The sequence below is a fragment of the Hyperolius riggenbachi genome, chromosome 1 (genome assembly GCF_040937935.1).
Source record: "Hyperolius riggenbachi isolate aHypRig1 chromosome 1, aHypRig1.pri, whole genome shotgun sequence".
NCBI lineage: Eukaryota > Metazoa > Chordata > Amphibia > Anura > Hyperoliidae > Hyperolius > Hyperolius riggenbachi.
In genome coordinates, this window is record NC_090646.1 from 314,781,330 (window position 1) to 314,801,356 (window position 20,027).

At 46.5% G+C, this 20,027-nt stretch overlaps 2 protein-coding genes across 3 annotated transcripts in view; one reads left to right on the forward strand and one right to left on the reverse strand.

Annotated features, from left to right (window-relative positions):
• Positions 1-8,753, reverse strand: part of LOC137509359 (uncharacterized) — a 117,613-nt gene extending 108,860 nt beyond the window's left edge. Inside the window, exon 1 of one of the 2 annotated variants that reach the window (XM_068233826.1) lies at positions 8,633-8,753. The gene's annotated coding sequence lies outside the window, so the exon portion shown is untranslated. The remainder of the gene's footprint in view (positions 1-8,632) is intronic. The other variant, XM_068233828.1, reaches the window with a different exon arrangement.
• Positions 1-20,027, forward strand: part of LOC137509446 (scaffold attachment factor B2-like) — a 996,257-nt gene that overhangs the window by 828,080 nt on the left and 148,150 nt on the right. Inside the window, exon 9 of the mRNA XM_068233833.1 lies at positions 18,178-18,214. Coding sequence (XP_068089934.1) covers positions 18,178-18,214 — 37 coding nt within the window. The remainder of the gene's footprint in view (positions 1-18,177; positions 18,215-20,027) is intronic.

Below are 20,027 nucleotides of genomic sequence, written 5' to 3' on the forward strand. Positions count from 1 at the left end.
ATATTTTATTTCCAGTTTGCACCAAAAAGAAAAATCAGGAATTTTCCTCAGCTCAAGTAAAAATGTATTGTGCCATAGGGGGGTGCTAGGGGGCATGGTTGCAGGGCACGGAGCGCACAATTTTTTCACTTTATTATTATATATTTTTATGGTATGTTGAATTAGAGAAGTTCCCCTATCTTTACTGGCACTTCTCCCCTATAAATAACATTGGAAAGTGCCTCATATAATAATGCTGTGTCTGCATCTGTATTCATATCGGAATCAGATCTTTTTAATAGGTAATAGCTGGGAGGCCAGATAGTATGCAAAGGAATCATGAAGAGCAAAACCTCCTGACTTAATGGATAGTACGTAAGGCAATTTTTGGGGTACTTCCTGCCAATAGAAAACTGGAGAGTATAGAGTCCAATCTTTTAAAGATTTTCATCGGTATCCAACAGGGAGCCATTTGTAAAATATACAATTGTTTGGGAGCTATGATCATTTTTATTGAACATATTCTACGGTACAAATTTAACGGCAATGCAGTCCATTTTTTTATTTGAGATTCTAATTTTGATATTATTGGAAATAGGTTAGTATTTAGAAAAGTGTGAGTTTCACGTTGAATCCACACTCTTAGATATTTACATTTTTACACAATCATTAATTTGAAAGCTGAGGATATCAAGTTATGATTAAATAAGTCTAGAGGAAAGAGTACTGATTTTGACCATTTAATAGTCCTGATAACTTTCGAATTCTTCATATAAATTCAATATTGCTGTTAATGAAAGGCCAGGATCAGCCAAATATTTATACGCATATCATCGGCGTATAATGATATCTTTTCTTCAATATGATGTATGGTTAAGCCTTTTATGTTCTGGGATAATCGTACCGCCTGAGCTAAAGGTTCAACTGCCAGTGTGAATAATAAAGGGGATAGAGGCCATCCCTGTCTGTTACAGCGGTATATACACAAAGGTTTTGATATAGTCTGACCCTGATCCTTGCTCTAGGTTCAGTGTATAGGTTTTGAATCCATCTGCGAAAACTGGGACCGAAGCCAAACGACTCCAAAATATTCATCAGATATGGCCATTCAATAGAGTCAAATGCTTTATTAGCATCTAGAATGACTCTAGTCCCAGAACTCGCATGAAGGAATTGTAAATTGGACAATAACCTACGAATGTTCATCCTTGTGGATCTATTGCGTATAAAGCCACATAATCCAGGTGAATCAGCTTCTGTATCACAGTCTCCAGTCTAAGTGCCAACACTTTGGTGTCTGTTTATCAGTGATATAGACCTGTATGAATCGCATACTGTGGGGTCCTTTCCAGGTTTTTGCACTACCATCAGCATGGATCGCTCCCACGCCGCTGTCCCCCGCTGCCTCTATCCGCCGTTACCAGGTCCCGTCACTTTGGCCAGTCAGGGCCAATCGACGCAAGCGCAGTGTGCTCCCTCCGTACTGCACAGGCACATGCGTAAAGCAGGCAACAGAGGGAGTCCCTGTGGATGCGTCCAACTGGCCGCTTCCGGCGGAAGTGACTGGACCCGGTACTGGCGATAGAGGCAGCGGAGGACGGCGGCGTGGGAGCAATCCATGCTCATGGGGCTGGAAGAAGCCCCAGGTATGTACAAAATATTTTTTCATTTTCCAGGTCTCGTTCATCTCTGGTTCCCTTTAAGGGTTCAAATCCCGAGAAAGGGGAAGAACCAATTGGTGAGACAATGTGTGAGTTCACAAAGGAAAATGTTCCTGATACGACACCTCCAACCACTGCACCTGTTGAAAAGAATTCCAATAACATCATTAATTTGTCTGATTTTTCACATTTCCCTCCTTAGTAAGGGCCCTTCCTTCTCACCAGTCCACAGTGGTGAGGAGTTTGAAGTTCAGAAGGACCTACAGCTCTTTGTCCGAAACGTCTTTTTGAGGTTGAAGTATGGCCATACTGGTGAAATTGAATCACAAAATGTGGGGTCACATTACCCCGAGGAAGTTGTCACTGAAGCAGAGGGCCAAGTCCTGACAATGAGTGATAGAAAAATCCTGAAGCATTTAAAGGAATCATCAGGTATTTTTCCCCCAAAAAAGCTTTACTCACCTGGGGCTTTCTCCAGCCCCTTGCAGCCGACTGTCCCACGCCGACTGTTCCGCTCTCGCTGCCATCCCGGTCTTCGCGCACGGTGAGAGCGGAGCAGTCGTTGTGGGACAGTCGGCTTGCAAAGGGCTGGAGAAAGCCCGAGGTGAGTAAAACTTTTTTTTTTAAATGCCTGATAACTCCTTTAAAGGGACTCCGAGCAGTGCAGAAACTATGGAAAGATGCACATCATTTTAAAGCTCTCTTTCTCCTCTTTCCAATGATAAAAAAACCGCCACCCTACGCCTTTTAGTTTTCGCTATTTTCACGATTGAAATTGCAGCGGCCGCGATTTCGATCGCGAAAATAGAGAAAACTAAAAGGCGTAGGGCAACGATTTAGGTGTCGTCAGAAAGAGGAGAAAGAGAGCTTTAAAATGATATCCATCTTTCCATAGTTATATTGTATTACACAGGGCGATTTTTTGTCAAAGTCAGCAGCTGCATTCAGCAGAATGGAGCTGCTGACACTGGGGAAAGTGTCGTCCTGTGTAATACAATATAACTATGGCTTGATGGATATCATTTTAAAGCTCTCTTTCTCCTCTTTCTGGCGACACCTAAATCGTTGCCCTACACCTTTTGGTTTTCTCTATTTTCGCGATCGAAAATAGCGAAAATAGCGAAAACTAAAAGACGTAGGGTGGTGGTTTATATATCATTAGAAAGAGGAGAAAGAGAGCTTTAAAATGATATGCATCTTTCCATAGTTTCTGCACTGCTCGGAGTCCCTTTAAGGATGAGACCTACCAGACTAAGACAGAAAGGTTAGTGTCTGATAATTTGGGGGAAATCTCAAATGCAACCCTTAAAAAAGAAATCTAGGTATATGCCCTCCCCGCATGCCAATCGAGCTTAGGGGATCTATATATAAGAACTATAAATTGGGAAAGAAGGGGATGAGATAACCTAACAAAGGGCAAAAGGAGAGCCTTAGGTGAGTTAAGGGAAGCAAAGGACATTGTTGTGAGGCCCAGTGATAAGGGGGGAAATGTGGTCCTGTGGACAAGGGATGCATACCTCCAAGAGGCAAATTGGCATTTGATGGTCAAAAGTACATATGTCCATCTGTGATCGAGGCCCTATGACAGGGTGACCAAGGAAGTCAATATTTTGGTCGATGATGCTGGGGAAGCAGGTATTTTAAATCATGATGAGAGGGAGTACCTGAAGGTGAGCACATATTGTCTTTCAATGCTTTACACAAAAACCTCAACCACCGTCCAGGAAGACCAATTGTCACTCAGCACAATCAATGGTCCAACTGAGAGGCTGGGCAAGTGGATAGATGCCAAACTACAGGACATTGTGTCCACTTTACCATCATTTGTTTTGGACACTCGGGATGTTTTAAGAAACATGGAGGAGGTTGGGGTGGAGCCTGGTGACATCTTGGTAGGGATTGACGTGGAGAGTTTCTACACGTCGATCACTCATGAGGTGGGCCTTCCCGCTTTAGAGTTTTTCCTGTGGGATGCTTGTCCCGATATACCCGCTCATAGCCAATTTATTTGCACTGCTATGCAATTTATTCTGGAGGATAATTGTTTCATGTTTGAGAACTTCCACTAGGCAGGTGTGAGGCACATCGATGGGTGCTCCCTGTCTCCAGCTAGGCATGTGAGAAGCGACAAGATGTGTACCTCCAGAACATGTTTGAAAAGCATGTACAGATGTGGCTGAGGCACATGGATGATGTGCTGGTGGTGTGGAGGGGGAGTGAGGAGGAACTTGACCATTTCATAACCTTGCTTAATTGCAATCAATGTAATATTAATCTTACTTATGTTTGGAGCCGATCTGGCATGTCTTTCTTGGATCTGTGGGTTTGGATGGAGGGAGGAAGCCTGCTAACTAGGACCTTCCACAAGCCCACAGCTGGTAACACTCCATGCCACCAGCCATCACCCACGCAGTTTAAAAGATGGCATCTCCATGGGCCAGTTCATGCGCCTTCAGCGTAATTGTTTACGTGTAATTGATTTCAAGGCCGAGGCGCGGGACATGTATGGTCGTTTTTGTGAACGGGGATACAGGCATAAAACTCTTTGCTCCAGTTTTGAGAAGGCAGTGAGTGTCCCACGCAGAGATTTGCTTGGTAGCAGAACTAAAAGGGTCTGTGCAGGAGATGGCCTGCGGTTTGTTAGTTCTTTCAACTCACAGTGGCATAAAATTCGTGAGGTGCTAAGTAGCCATTGGCCTGTCCTTCTGACGGATCCAAAAATTGCCAGGATTGTGGATGACAGACCAATGATAGTTGCACGACGTGCCTCTAGTATGAGAGTCATGCTTGTCCATTCTCGTTTGCCCCCTTAGGGCTGGAACCCACAAGAGCGGTTTTGTGAGCATTTCTGGAGCGATTTAAAACGCTAGCGTTTTGCCAAAACGCTCAGCTAATGTTAATGGATGGGGCAACTTCCACTGGAGCGATTGCGCTTCCTGAAATCGCAAACGCAGGACATGCAGCATTTTGGGAGCGTTAGAGCTTCAATGTAAAGTATATAAATGCTGTCGTAATCTCTCATCAAAACCTGCAAGGAGCGATTTTGCTAGCGTTTTAAAGTTACTGCACAGTGTAACAAAATTAAAATTAATTGAAAGGACCAATCGGACTTTAAAACGCTAATCGCTAATGGCTACACAACCGCTGGCAAATTGATACACTTTTTAAAAACGCTCCCTAAAATGCTCATGAAATCACTTACAAACTGCTCATACAAAACGCTAGCTATTGCGATTAGCGATTGCGTTTTGCAGTGGGTTCCAGGCCTCAGAGTGATTCAATGTGGCCGAGACGAAAACCACCGAATGGCATGTTTAGGTGTGGTGGGTGTTTGAGCTGGTGGATGTGAAAGTCTTTCTCCAACTCTACGGGTGACAAAGAATGGGAAATTTGGAGTTTCATTAACTGCAACTCCGAATGGACTGTCTACCAACTAAGGTGCCCCTGTCCAAAAATGTACATTGGTATGACAACGAGACTTCTCAAAAAACAAATTGGTGCACATTTAAGTGATATTCGGGCTGGATTGCAAAAGAATGGCAAATATACAAGTTCGGTGACTGAACATTTTGGAGTGAAGCATGGCAGTAACCCAAATGGACTCAAGTTCAAGGGCATATACAAATTACCCGATTTTGGGAGAGGTGGGGATAGAGAGAAGGCACTCCTCCAGCAAGAGTCTGGCTGGATTTACACTTTAAATTCCCTGGAACTGGCAGGCTTGAACAGTGGATTGGACTTTGCCCCTTTTCTACAGTGATGATTGCATTGTATGACCCATACGTGGACAATGTTTATCACATCTTGTATGTGTAAGGTGCTCTTTAAAAGACGACATTGCAGCAAAGATGTTGCGTTACCATTGTGAAAGATTGCGTTTAAGTACAATGTAAGTGACCTCTTTTCCTGAGGATGCGGGACAGTGTATATATTCATCCATTCTTCCTGTATGCAACTCTGTAGTGACTTTACTTTCATGCATATTTTCTGTATTGTATACAATACCGCTGGTGGATACATTACCATGATGGGTTAAGTGACAAGCCGAGAATCCTGCAGCAGGATTGGGCAAGAATAGTCCTGGAGGCAGTGGCTACAAAGGAGTTACTCCGCCCACTTCCTGCCCAATACCCCCACGCTGGAACGCACATAAGGAAGTGGTGATCAAGCCCCTGCCACGCACACCCAGTTGAACCTCGCAGTGGGTGGGCGCAACGCATCGGTGGGTGGTGTCACACCCCGTGGAGTTGGTGGAACTCTCCCCAGCAGTACAAGCCGGCGGGGTTTTAGCGGCGGTCAGCATACCCTGGAAGTACCTCTCCTTCTGAGGTGGAGCAATCCAGAGGATCAGCAGTCTGCCTAGCCGCATTCCCGAGAGGTGGCGGCTGAGTGTCAAAGGAGGTCCTGCGTTTTCAGGAGAAGTCCTGTGTTGGCATAAACATCCTGAAGTCTGGTGAGACCTACGCATTTAACTTCATTTATACAAGGCTGAAATTGTTACTGCCATCCTACAGCCGATATGCCTCTCTCCCCCTGCCACCTGAATATACCGGAGTTTGGACTTGATTCACAAAAGAGTGCTAACTGTTAGCACGGCCGTTTTCGCGTGAATTTTTTTCATTGCGAATTTCCGTGCGCAATTAATTGTTTTCGCGTGCAACCGTGAATTTTTGCCCGAAATCTTTATCGTTTCCGCGCGCAAACGCGATTTTTTTGCGCGAAAACGCTAACAATAAAACGTTTAATTGCGTGCGCAAATTCGCGCAAACGTGAAAATTTGCGCGAAACGGCCGTGCTAACAGCACTCTTTTGTGCATCAAGCCCTTTGTGTGTTATGCCGGTACCAGTGTGAGGGTGATTGGATTGGCTGTTGGCTGTGTATGTGATGAGTGGGGCACTCCATCTCATATGTTTTTAAATAGTTTTATGTGTGTTTTTTGGTTGCATTTTCTACTTTACACCCCAATAAAGATTGCCTTGATTAGCATTATCCATTGATGACACCTTTATTTCAATATTGTCTGGTATGTTCACAGCTGGATTGTCTCTGTCTGTCGGAGAGGGTTCCTCATTGTCTGCATCACTTCTCTCCTCTGTTGCTCTAAGAAATGTCCTGTTTCTTCATTAAAAATGTTCATCTGCCTGCACTACTTATGAGCGTGGAGCAATTTGCTGCACACATGTACCTTTCCGCCACAGTCCATCACCTGAGGAAGATGCTGGTTGCATGTGTACTGATTGTCCTATAGCCAACTCAGGGAGCTCCTTGGCTCCTTTATCATAGTGCAGTTTTTCTTTTTTGCATTTAATTTCAAGTTGTTCAACTATTCCGTCCACCACTTTGGGAACCAGAAGCTTTTGAACTGTGGGAAGAAGAGTTTGTGTTCTTCTGGACATAAGCAGGGCCAGATTTATACTTTTCAACACCTTAGGCCAGCTATCACCAGGCGCCCCCCCCCCCCCAACTCCCCCCACCCCCCCAGACAGCTAAATGAAGCCTGTTCAAAATTGACCTAACTATGACTGTGGTAGGGATAAGATTTTGAGCTCCTCTGAGGAAGTGCTGCAGAAGACGCAAGCGCTATTCAAATACAAAATAAAAATATGATAGGACATTAGACACTGACTATGGTTAAAATTAGATTGCAATCTCCTCTGAGGACGGTCAGTGACATGACTATGTACTCTATAAAGTGCTTCAGAAGAGGCCAGTGCTATATAAATACATAATAAAAATAATAACATGGTAGGACATTACACGATGACTATAGTAGGATTAGATTGCGATCTCCTCTGAGGAAGGTCAGTGACATGACTATGTACTCTATAAAGTGCTGCAGAAGAGGCCAGTGCTATAGAAATACATAATAATAATATGGTAGGGCATTAGACTATGGTAGGGATTAGATTGTAAGCTCCTCTGAGGTCAGTGACATGACTATGTACTTCGTAAAGTGATGCAGAAGATGTCAGTGCTATATAAATACAAGAAGTTTTAAATCAGGATGATACCATTTATTGGCTAACTACATTTTTAGTTAGCCAATAAATGGTATCATTCTGATTAAAAAAATCTTGCTTTTACTGATGGCTAACACGGTACAATACCCTACTGCTACTATATAAATACATAATAATAATAATATGGTAAGACATTAGACTATGACTATGGTAGAGTTAGAAATTAGCCCCTCTGAGGACAGTCAGTGACATGACTATGTACTCTGTAAAGTGCTGCAGAAGATGTCAGTGCTATATAAATACATAATATGGTAGGACATTAGACTATGACTATGGTAGGATTAGAGTGTGAGCTCCTCTGAGGACAGTCAGTGACATGACTATGTACTCTGTAAAGTGCTGCAGAAGATGTCAGTGCTATATAAATACATAATAATATGGTAGGACATTAGGCTATGACTATGGTAGGGTCAGAGTGTGAGCTCCTCTGAGGACAGTCAGTGACATGACTATGTACTCTCTGTAAAGTGCTGCAGAAGATGTTAGTGTTATTAAATACATTGGAAGACATTTACAGATAGTGCCGACAGAGCATGAAACGGAGAATGGATAGAGAAAACCACATAGCAAGGGTTGGTAGGCAGTATGAGACAGGACAAGTGGGCATAAAGATGAGAGGAATGGTGGGAAGCTAGCCTAGAGGAAGAAAAGCGAGAGTGGGCAATACACACGCACGCACGAGAAACAGTGCCTGAGCCCCCAGTGTTTCCACTTCTCTCCCCAAACAAACATTGTCTTGACTAGTGTGAGAAAGTTTCAGACAGCAGCAATGCAAAACAAGCAGGCATGAAATCTGTAGAGCTGAGCAGCAGCCTGTCAGTGCTCTCTGCCTCACACATGCCTGACATTCCTGACGCTGCCTGCAGAGTCTGTGCTGCACAACCTGAGGAGAAAAGGCTGCAGCATGATTTCACATGCAGTGTAAAAATGCTTGTGGTAAAAAATGCAGAGTTGCCTCTATTCTCCCTCACCCTGTGCAATGCTGGCTGTGCTTTCATTTGTACCTCTCGTGCAGGCACTATTTCCTTCCTCCTCCAGAAGATCTGCTCGGCTCTATACAGCTCCACACTACCACAATGCCAAGGGGGAGGGGCGGAGAGACAGCAGACCTGTAGGAGGAGGAAGGAAGTAGATCGTGCACGGAGAGGTAAATATGAAGAAGCTTCTGTGACTCTAAACATTAGAAGAGCCTCCCCGGCCTCTGCGGAAATTTAAGCTGGAAATAATTACCTCCCTCACTGGCTGCTCAGTTTGTTCTACGTACACCCTGTCCTGCAGAAATAGGCTGGAGCTGGGGATAGTGCAAAGCCTCCACCACAATCGTTTCCCGCTCCCTGTGCCCCGCAGGGATCTTTCATCTCCCACCGCCACACCAGTGAGTCATGTGACACCTGACTCAGCCTGCCAACCGCCTGCTGCTCATCATTTACTAGTGTTGTCCGGATCATGAACGATTCGGATCTTTGATCCGAATCTATTTTATGAGTCGATCATCCGAATCATCAAAATGAACGATTCGGATCGCAAAAGGGGCGAGGCCAGAAGCGACACGCCCCCTCTCAGCGGGCTCCTGGAAGCAGAGCTGAGATGGATCGCTCTGTTGGATGCGAGGCAGCCTTGCAGGGAGACAGGAGGTAGAGAGAGAGGGGACATGGGTGTCACTGTCAGATATGTGTAGAGCACACATACTGGCTATAACGTGCTGCCCATTACAGGCTGTCTGTTCCTAGTTGTGCACAGTGATCACATTGGAAGCTTTTGGCTCAGCACAGCTCAGTAACTTTGCAGGCACTGTGATTGCACTGCACTCGGCACTAAACAGCTGCACTTATCTTCTGGGAATGCTTTCCTTCACTGTGCGACGTTTGCAGTCAAAGTATACAGATGAGCATATAGGTGAAATATATGTAAAGCATATGATTGCAGCATGTGGGTATTGTGTGCAAACATTTCTGCTCTCTGCTCGTCCCTCCTCCCATCTCTGTCCACTCCCTGCCCTCTGTCCATCTTCTCCCCTTCTTGTCCACTCCCCTCCCCTTCTCCTGTCCACAGCAGGGAAAGACCTGTCCTGCTAGTCATTTCACCCCGAATGCTTCGGTAGTAAAATGATCCGAGATTCGGATCCAAGATCCGGATCTTTTCAATGATCCGATTCGAATCATCCGGATCATTGAAAAGATCCGAACTTCCCATCTCTATCATTTACACACAATGCAGGGCGTGGAGGACAGATCTGGTCTGGCTGCTTACAGTAGGAGGAGGTGCAGTGGAGGCTTCAGCTGGTGGCTGGGCGCTTTGATGCTGTTTACTCCGACACCCCTGTCTGCACTGCTCGCACTTTCCGGGCCCTCAGCCGCCCCAAACACTGCTAAAATTCTGGCGCCCTAGGCCATGGCCTAGGTTGGCTAGCCAGAAATCCGGCCCTGGACATAAGTCTTTGGACTGGACTACTTTTATTCCCTTCTGTTGGTCTGTTTCTCCAATCTAAGATAGCTTTCCAAAGATCTTTGCCATCTCTCTTGGCTTTTTTTTTTATAATTGTCTTTGCTATTTTTACAGCTCATTCGGCCTTGCCTTGTCTTGATTGGCTGTGATATGGGGGTGACGTAATGTGTTATCAGATAGTCCTATCCTTGCACAGAGACTAGGTCCATTCTCAGCTTACTCCAGGGTAGAGTTGGCAAATTGTGTGTCATAAGAGGTTCCTTCATCTGCCTGCGTAGAAATTAATCGCCATTATTGCAGTCCTTTATTGCAGAAATGAGATCTGGACCCATTTGTGGCCAAAGTATTACATCCTTTGCCTTCCGAAGACATGCATCTATGCCGAGGTGACTCGAATGGATTTGTGTGATCATTTCTGGATGCATACTTTTGGGTATGATGACTCTGTGTCCTTTATACAAAATTCCAATCTGTATGGTGATTTCATTTCTAAAACCCCAGGGGCTTGCACAAAATGGTGCTAACTGTTAACACGCTGTGAAAAGTGCTTTATAACGTTTTTGCGCTAAAATGCGCAAAAAGCCGTGCTAACAGTTAGCACCGTTTTATGAATCAAGCCCCAGAAGTCTCTAATTGCACATTGGTGTTTATTCCCTTTGATCAGGCCAACCCGGTAGAACAGTTTTTTTCAGCAACTGTAATAATTAATCTTGCTCAGTATGTCGTTGAATTTGTTGCAGTCTGGAGTCTGACAATCAAATATTCTGTAAAGTTAATTTGTTCTACTTCACACTGAAAACTTTCTTCAGCTTGATTGGAAAATATTTCATAACGTAGGCTATCTCCTGTGACATGTTTCTGAGGTAGTGCTGCTCTGCACAAACAATCTGCAATGTACATCTCAGAGCCCTTTTTGTACATAACTTTTAAGTTATATTTTTGTAACTGTAGCATCATGTGCTGTAAATGTTTTGGGGCTCCCAGAACGGGTTTCTTGAAAATACTTTGAAGTGGTTTGTGATCTGACTCAACATTGACAAGCGTCTTTCCATGTATATAATTATCAAACTTCTGACAGCTAAATACAATGGCCAAACATTCCTTTTCAATCTGGGGATATCTCTGCTCTGTTGGTGACAGTGCACGTGATGGAAAGGCAACAGGCTGACCGTTTTGCAAAAGAGAGAAAGTCCTTTCTCACTAGTATCGCATTGAATTGTTAGTTCTTCATTGACATCATAATATCTGAGGACTGGATGAGCAGTGACTAGTGTTCTTATTTTGTCAAGGAATTCATCATGGCTGCTTTGCCATACCCATACACAGTCTTTCTTGGTAAGCCTCCTGAGGGGTTCACATACATCTGATAAGAGAGGCAGCAATTTTGCAAGATAGTTTACAAACCTAAAAGTCTCTGTGCTGCCTGTACATTTTCTGGCTTTGACATCTCCATAATAGCTCTTATCTTCTCTGGATCTGGATGCAGACCTTCCACAGATAGTATATGCCCCATATAGGATACTGAAGGTAGCCATACACTGGTCGATTTGCCATCAGATCCGACCAACAGATAGATCCCTCTCTGATCGAATCTGATCAGAGAGGGATCGTATGGCTGCCTTTACTGCAAACAGATTGTGAATCGATTTCAGCATGAAACCGATCACAATCTGTGGAGCTGTAGTCGCATTACATTACCTGATCTGGCCGGCCCGTGTCCCCGGTCTCCGCTGTCTTCTCCGTCTTCTCCTCCGTGCTCCGCTACTCCAGCTTCACTGAACTTCCTGCCGGGGAAAATTAAACAGTAGAGGGCGCTCTACTGTTTAAACTTCCTGCCGGGACAGGAAGTTCCGTGAAGCTGGAGGAGCGAAGCACGGAGGAGTGACCGCGGAGAGAGCGGGGACACGCGCCGGCGGAGCAGGTAATGTATTGCAACTAGCGTCAGTCGTCGGGCATTCGAACGCCGCTATCGGCGCACTCCCGACCCGCCGGTGATCAAGCAAAATCTTCCGCACGGACGGATCGACGGGAATCGATGGGGAATGATTGATTTCGGACAGAAATCATTTGTTCTGTCAGCGTTTGCGCAACAATTTCACAGCAAATTCGATCACAGTGATCGAATCTGCTGTATATCGATGGGAAAATTGTTAGGTGTATGGGCCCCTTTAGTCTCAGCCTTTGTTTATTTAACTTCAGGTTTAGTTTTCTTGCTCTCTCCAGGAGCCTAATTAGGTTCTTGTCATCAGGGCCGGATTTGTGGGCAGGCCGAATAGGCCCAGGAAAAAGCAGGCAGCAGTGTCCCAATGGCCGTCCACGCTATTCCCCACCATGATGCAGTGTCAATTTGTCTGCAGCCGCCCGCTGCTTTCCTCTGCACATAGTAGCACGTCTGTTTGTGCAGCAGCAGCGGCTACACACAGGGACAGAGCGGCCAGCTTTGCTAATGTGACAGGAGCAGTGGCCGCATCATTGCAGCTCTGCCCGCTTTCATTCAATGGTAATCTCTCCACCCCCTTCAGAATCAGCTTATGGAAGCCTTGGAAAAGGCTTTAAAAAAAAAAACATCGGCCTCTAGAAGTCACTCCAATGGCAATAGTGCAACCCTTTGTATCGGAAATTTGGAGGGGCGGGGATAGAGGAGATTGTGCAAGAAATTAGTTCAGCTTGAATGTTTGGTATGGTAACTCGCTCTGTCAAGACCTTGATGCAATCTGCATGTGGCTGTAATGTATAGCTGCACTCCCCTGTTCTGTGTCTCGCTGTCATGCTCCTTCCGCTGTTATACTGATAGTCTAGCATTTGCTGTATTCATCAATGTCTGCTCTTCCCCAGCACTCCCTCCTTGGGAATAGTGGTGGGGAGGTTTTGTTATGCCACTGGGAGTGATGAATGAAATCCCAGGGCAGAGGTGCAGACCTCCATGAAAGTAAGTTTACATTCCTCTGGGCAGGAGGGGAGGCTCACAGGGCATTTCTCAGTTACTGGTAAGAAGTTCACCTAGTGCAAATTAATTTTCTACACATTGCTGTAGAACTACAAACCAGTGTTACCACTGACACTCTCCCTATTCAGCACAGCACAGTATTTTCTACCTACTCCAGTGGCAGGGCAGATCCAAACTCTCCTCTGTTCTTCATTACACCTAGGCATTTTAAGGTTCGGCTCACACTGTACTGTAGATAAAAAACTGATCCGTGTCAAAAAATATCTGTCTCAGGCCTCTTGCACACGACATGCGATTCCAATTTTTTTATACGATCCAATGTTTGATTCCGATTAAAAAAAAGTACTGCATGCTGCTAAGTTTTTAATTGGAATCAAAAATTGAATTGTATAAAAAATTGGAATCGCATGTAGTGTGAAAGAGGTCTAAAACTGATACGTTTTTTAAAGGTATCAGTATTTTATCTGTTCCGTTACCCCATGCTCAATGTGACGTGTCCTTTGATCCGGAAAAATTGCAGACCCAAGTTTTCAGAACGTTCAGAGCAGTGCAGTTTCTAGGCTAAAATGCACCCAGGGCGAGGGTGTAAAAATTGCGCCCCCCCCCGAAGCAAGGTATGGGTGCCCACAGTGTAGGTTAGCCAGGTCTAGTTGCACTCAGTATAGATTCCCCCAGAATAGGTACCCCAGTATAGGTAGCCAGCTATAGGTACCCCAGTATAGGTAGCCAGGCATAGGTGAGCCAGTATAGTTGCCTCCGGTATAGGTTAGCCAGGTAGGTGCCTCCAGTATAGGTAGCCAGTATAGTTGCCCACAGTATAGGTTAGATAGGCAGGCGTCCCCGGTATAAGTTAGATAGTTAGGTGCCCCCACTACAGGTTAGCTAGGTGGGTGCCTCTAATATAGGTAGCCAGAATAGTTGCCCCCCGCATAGCTTAGATAGGTAGATGCCCCCAGTATAGGTTAGTTAGGTAGGTGCCTCCAATATAGGTAGCCAGTATAGTTGTCACCTGTATAGACTAGCTAGGTAGGTAGGTGCCCCCAATACAGGTTAGATAAGTTAATGCTCCCACTATAGGTTAGATAGGAAGGTGCCCCCCAGTATAGGTTAGGAAGGTGCCCCCCAGTATAGGTTAGATAGGTAGCTGCCCCCCAGTATAGGTAGGTGCCCCCCAGTATAGGTTAGATAGGTAGGTGCCCCCCAGTATAGGTTAGATAGGTAGCTGCCCCCCAGTATAGGTTAGATTAGGTAGCTGCCCCCTCAGTATAGGTTAGATTAGGTAGCTGCCCCCCAGTTTAGATAGGTAGCTGCCCCCCAGTATAGGTTAGGTAGGTGCCCCAGTATAGGTTAGATAGGTAGCTGCCCCCAGTATAGGTTAGATAGGTAGCTGCCCCCAGTATAGGTTAGATAGGTAGGTGCCCCCCAGTATAGGTTAGATAGGTAGGTGCCCCCAGTATAGGTTAGATTAGGTAGCTGCCCCCTCAGTATAGGTTAGATTAGGTAGCTGCCACCCAGTATAGGTTAGATTAGGTAGGTGCCCCCCAGTATAGGTTAGATTAGGTAGGTGCCCCCCAGTATAGGTTAGATTAGGTAGGTGCCCCCCAGTATAGGTTAGATAGGTAGCTTCCCCCAGTATAGGTTAGATAGGTAGCTGCTCCCCAGTATAGGTTAGATAGGTAGGTGCCCCCCAGTATAGGTTAGATAGGTAGGTGCCGCCCAGTATAGGCTAGATAGGTAGGTGCCGCCCAGTATATGTTAGATTAGGTAGCTGCCCGCTCAGTATAGGTTAGATTAGGTAGCTGCCACCCAGTATAGGTTAGATTAGGTAGGTGTCCTCCAGTATAGGTTAGATTAGGTAGGTGCCCCCCAGTATAGGTTAGATTAGGTAGGTGCCCCCCTCCAGTATAGGTTAGATTAGGTAGGTGCCCCCCAGTATAGGTTAGATTAGGTAGCTGCCCCCAGCATAGGTTAGATAGGTAGGTGCCCCCCAGTATAGGTTAGATTAGGTAGGTGCCCCCCAGGATAGGTTAGATAGGTAGGTGCCCCCCAGGATAGGTTAGATAGGTAGCTGCCCCAGTATAGGTTAGGTAGGTGCCCCCCATGATGGAGGGGGGAGCCGCAGCCGCGGGGAGGGCAGCCCGACCTCTCCCTCCCTCTCCCTGGGCCGCCCTCCATGCGATCCCCCCTCGGACGAAGTGCAGAGTAATGCGCAGGGAAGCGCTATAGAAAACTACTCACCTCGCTGGCTCCAAGCGCTGCTCTCTCGCCGCCAGTCTCCTCTCTCTGGGAGAGGTCGGGCTGCCCTCCCCGCGGCTGCGGCTCCCCCCTCCATCACAGCGCCCCCCTCCCAGCAGCGCCCCGGGCGGCGGCACGCCCCGCACGGGGGTAGAAACGGCCATGGTTCAGAGCAATGGATCCATTCTAATGGAGCAATGGTAAGAGATCCATAGGTTAACATTGGATCCGTTACCATCCGTTAGGATATGTTCCGTCACCATCCACGAACAGTGCGTTTTTTAGTGCCAATGTGAACCAGGCCTTATGCTGCATACTTCTGTACAGCTCCCAGTTGTTCTTGCATGTCATGTGACATGTCAAGTGGAGTATAGAAGTATGCTGCTCGATGCCGGCACATCCTCGCACGTGCGTGCGGATCAATTGCCGCTCGTCCCCGCCGGCGCTTCCTTATCGCTCGATTCCCTGTCATTGTCCGCCGGCGGGAATCGAGCGGGCGCGGGTCGAGTGGCATGATCGGGCCAGCTGAATATTATCAGCTGGTCGATACACGGTACAGAAACGTACCGTGTATCCCCAGCATAACCGTGAGGACAGATTCCTCAGAGTTGCTGTTTCCCCATTCTGAAGTCATTTGTATAATTTATCTTTTCTGTCTGCAGTCTTTTGCTTTTTCTGCATGTTTTGCCATAAGCTGTGCAGTACAGTCTACCCCTGGTGTGACTGCTTCCACAATATTTACAGTTCCTGCTCACCCCTGCATTGCTTTGTGCTCTCATTCTGGGTGTCTGCTCCTTTCTATTCTGTGACTTTGTAGTGTAATGAACAGTCTCTTTCTCTGTCTTGCTTTGTCTGTAGCGGGTGCTCTGTAAGTTCATGGCTTCTGCACATGTCTATAACTTTTCGTAAGGTCAGGTCAGATATCCTCAGCATTCTTCCCTTTGCTTTGATATCCCTTGATCCAAGTACTATTCTATCTCTAATTAGTTCATCGTGCAGTTCAGCAAATTCACAAGTTTCAGCTAGCTGTTTCAGCCTTGTGACATACTGATCTATATTCTGTGGCTGACCTTGATCTTTAGTATTGAAGCCATATCTCTCATATATGGTGTTCCTGGCAGGCATGAATTAGCTTTGTAATGCATCCACATGCCCCCCAACTGTCCCGTTTTCGGCGGGACTGTTCCGGGTTGGGGGGCCCCTCCCGCTATCCCGCTGCCACCCCCCAATGTCCCGGGCTAGGCAGAGCCTCAGAGGTGACTGAAAAAAAAAATCGATGCGCCAGCCGCGCAATGCGGGGAGTGGGGGCTGCATCATTCCTCCCTCCCTCTGGCTCTCTGAAGCTGCCTACAGTGTGTGCCCCCCCCCCCCGGATGCAGAGTTTGTGCAGCGGTGGTCATTTTACCTGTCTATGCGCTCGTACCGGGAGCCGCATGAGCGCATATACAGGTAAAATGATCACCGATGCGCAAACTCTGCATCCCGGGGGGGGGGGGGGGGAGGGCACACACAGTAGGCAGCTTCAGAGAACCGGAGGGAGGGAGGAATGATGCAGCCCCCACTCCCCGCATTGCGCGGCTGGCGCATCAATTTTTTTTGCCTCCTCTCTGCCCAGGCACCCTCCTCCCCACCCAAAGTGGCACCCTCCTCTCCACCCTACCCACCCAAAGTGGCACCCTCCTCCCCACCCAGATGAACCCTCCTCCCCACCCAGATGCACCCTCCTCCCCACCCAAAGTGGCACCCTCCTCCCCACCCAGATGCACCTTCCTCTCCACCCAGATGCACCCTCCTCTCCAATCCTGGGCACCCTACTTTCCACCCAGTGGCACCCTCCTCCGCACCCATGGGCACCCTCCTCCCAACCCAGATGCATCCTCCTCCCCACCCATGGGCACCCTACTTTCCACCTAGTGGCACCCTCCACCCCACCCATGTGCACCCTACTCTCCACCCACAAGCACCTTCCTCCCACCCATGTGCACCCTACTCCCTACCCACAGGCACCTTCCTCCCACCCAGTGGCACCCTCCTCCCCACCCAATGGCACCCACCTCCCCAGCCACGATGGCACCCTCCTCCCCACCCAGTGGCACCCACCTCCCCATCCACGGGCACCTTCCTCCCCACCTATTGGCACCCTCCTCCCCACCCAGTGTCACCCTTCTCCCAACGCAGTGGCACCTCATGGGGGATTCTCAGAGTTTTCTTTGTTTTCAAGAGCATTCCCCAAACAGTAGTTTAACTGCCAAACTAGTAAGATACCAGCCAGCCTCCCTAATCACTCACTGCGCACTGTTTTGTCAGTTAGACTTTGCAACTGCTGTTCAGGAAATGCTGTTGAAAACAAATAAAACCCTGAGAATCCCCCATGAAGAGATGGACTGGCCCAAAACCTGTTGGTTCTGTCAGATTTTAACTGCCTACTTTTTTTTTGCGACAGTGGTCCTTTAAAGAGGAACTCCAGTGAAATTTGATTTAGTCAGTGTTTGCCCATTGTAAAATCTTTTAAATCCCTGATTAACATTCTGACATTTATCACATGGTGACATTTTTACTGCTGGCAGGTGATGTAGCTGCTGCTTGCTGTTTTGGCAGTTGGAAACAGCTGTAAACAGCTATTTTCCACAATGTAACAAGGTTCACAGAAAGGAACTGCCAGGAGTACCATGGTCCTCAGAGTTTTTTTGTAGGAGGGGCTTCACCACAATATCATCCATACAGAGCCCCCTGATGATCTGTTTGTGAAAAGGAATAGATTTCTCATGTAAAAGGGGGTATCAGCTACTGATTGGGATGAACTTCAATTCTCGGTGACGGTTTCTCTTTAAGTGTTTTTTTTTTTAAAATGTAATTTTTTTAATCTTCAGCTTCCATTTTCTTTTTCAGGAGAGCTGAATCAAGATCCGGAATGGGAAGCAGAGTGGTATGTGTGTCTATCTATCTATCTATCTATCTATCTATCTATCTATCTATCTAGCTAGCTAGCTAGCTATCATCCTACCTAATAAAACCTCTCTATCCCTGTGTCCCTGGTAATTTGTTACTGCGCATGTGCGCAGTAACGTACATCTGGAGGGACCAGGGAGGAAGGTTGGTGGGCGGGCAGTTGCGTGCGCACGCGGCGGGTGCGCGGCGGGGGCACGCGGACGGGTGTGCTCGCATGCGCAGTGACTGGCAGCAGCGTTAAGAAAAAAACCTAGAGCCCGTTTTTAAACAGGCTTGGGTCTACTAGTAAAGATATAAAGTAACATAGCCTATTTTTTTATTGAACTAGAAATATAATCAGTTTGCTTTTGTTTGTCTTTGATTCAACTGCCAGTTGAATCTTTTAAAGAACAACTGTAGCAAGAGGGCTATGGAGGCTGCCATATTTATTTCCTTTTAATCAATACCAGTTGCCTGCCAGCCTTGCTGATCTTTTTGAATGCAATAGTGTCTGAATAACACCAGAAACAAGCATGCAGCTTATCTTGTCAGATCTGACAATTATGTCAGAAACACCTGATTTGCATATGCTTGTTCAGAGTCTATGGCTATTTGGCTAAGGCCCTGTTCACATCTAACATCACTAAACGCTAGCGATTAGCGTTAGAGCGGGTGATTTTTCTGCATTTTAACGCAGAAAAATCACTGGACAAAGTAGCGTTTTGGGAGAGATCGTGCTAATCGCGGTCGCTCCAAAATCGCTGCCAAAACGCTGCAGGTAATGCGTTTGTGATTATCGCTAATCGCAAAATGCCTGCGATGACAGCATTAAGAACACTGCCATAGGGTACAATAAAACTAGCAGTTTTAAAAACTGCTAGCGGTTTGCACTTAGCGGGTATCGCGCAATTCCGCGCTTAGGTGTGAACGTGCCCTAAAAGTATTAGAGGCAGAGGATCAGCAGAATGGCCAAGTAAAGATGGCTCGAACTTCTGATTTTGGGTTCGCGAACTGCGAATGCGGACTTCCTCAAAAGTTTGTGTTCGTGCAAACTTGGCGAACCGCCATAGACTTCAATAGGCAGACGAATTTTAAAACATACAGGGACTATATGTGGCCACAAAAGTGATGGAAAAGTTGTTTCAAGGGGTCTAACACCTGGAGGGGGGCATGGTGGAGTGAGATACATGCCAAAAGACACTCGGAAAATTACGTGTTTGACGCAGAGTAGGGTTACAATCCCTAAAGGCCAGAAATCACATTGCATTGCTTTATTTGAGGCATAAAGTGCTTTAAAACATCTTGCTTGTGTATACATCGATCAGATAGTGTAAGTAGTGTATAGAGATGGCCCAAACTCCGATTTTCGGTTCGCGAACCTCCACAAAAAGTTTGGTTTGCGCAAAGAACTTCCGCAAAACGCAGTAGACTTCAATGGGGAGGCGAACTTTGAAAACTATAAAAAATTATGCTGCCCACAAAAGTGATGGAAGAGATGTTTCAAGGGGTCTAACACCTGGAGGGGGGCATGGCGGAATGGGATACATGCCAAAAGTCCTGGGGAAAAATCTGGATTTGACGCAAAACAGCGTTTTAAGGGCAGAATTCACATTGAATGCTAAATTGCAGGCCTAAAGTGCTTTAAAACATCTTGCATGTTTATACATCAATCAGGGAGTGTAATTAGAGTACTGCTTCACACTGACACACCAAACTCACTGTGCAATAGCTGTTTGCGCTGTGACAGCCATGCTGGACTGGTGCGCACCATGGCGAGAGTGCAGGCCATGGCGGTTTTCAAGCCCATATGG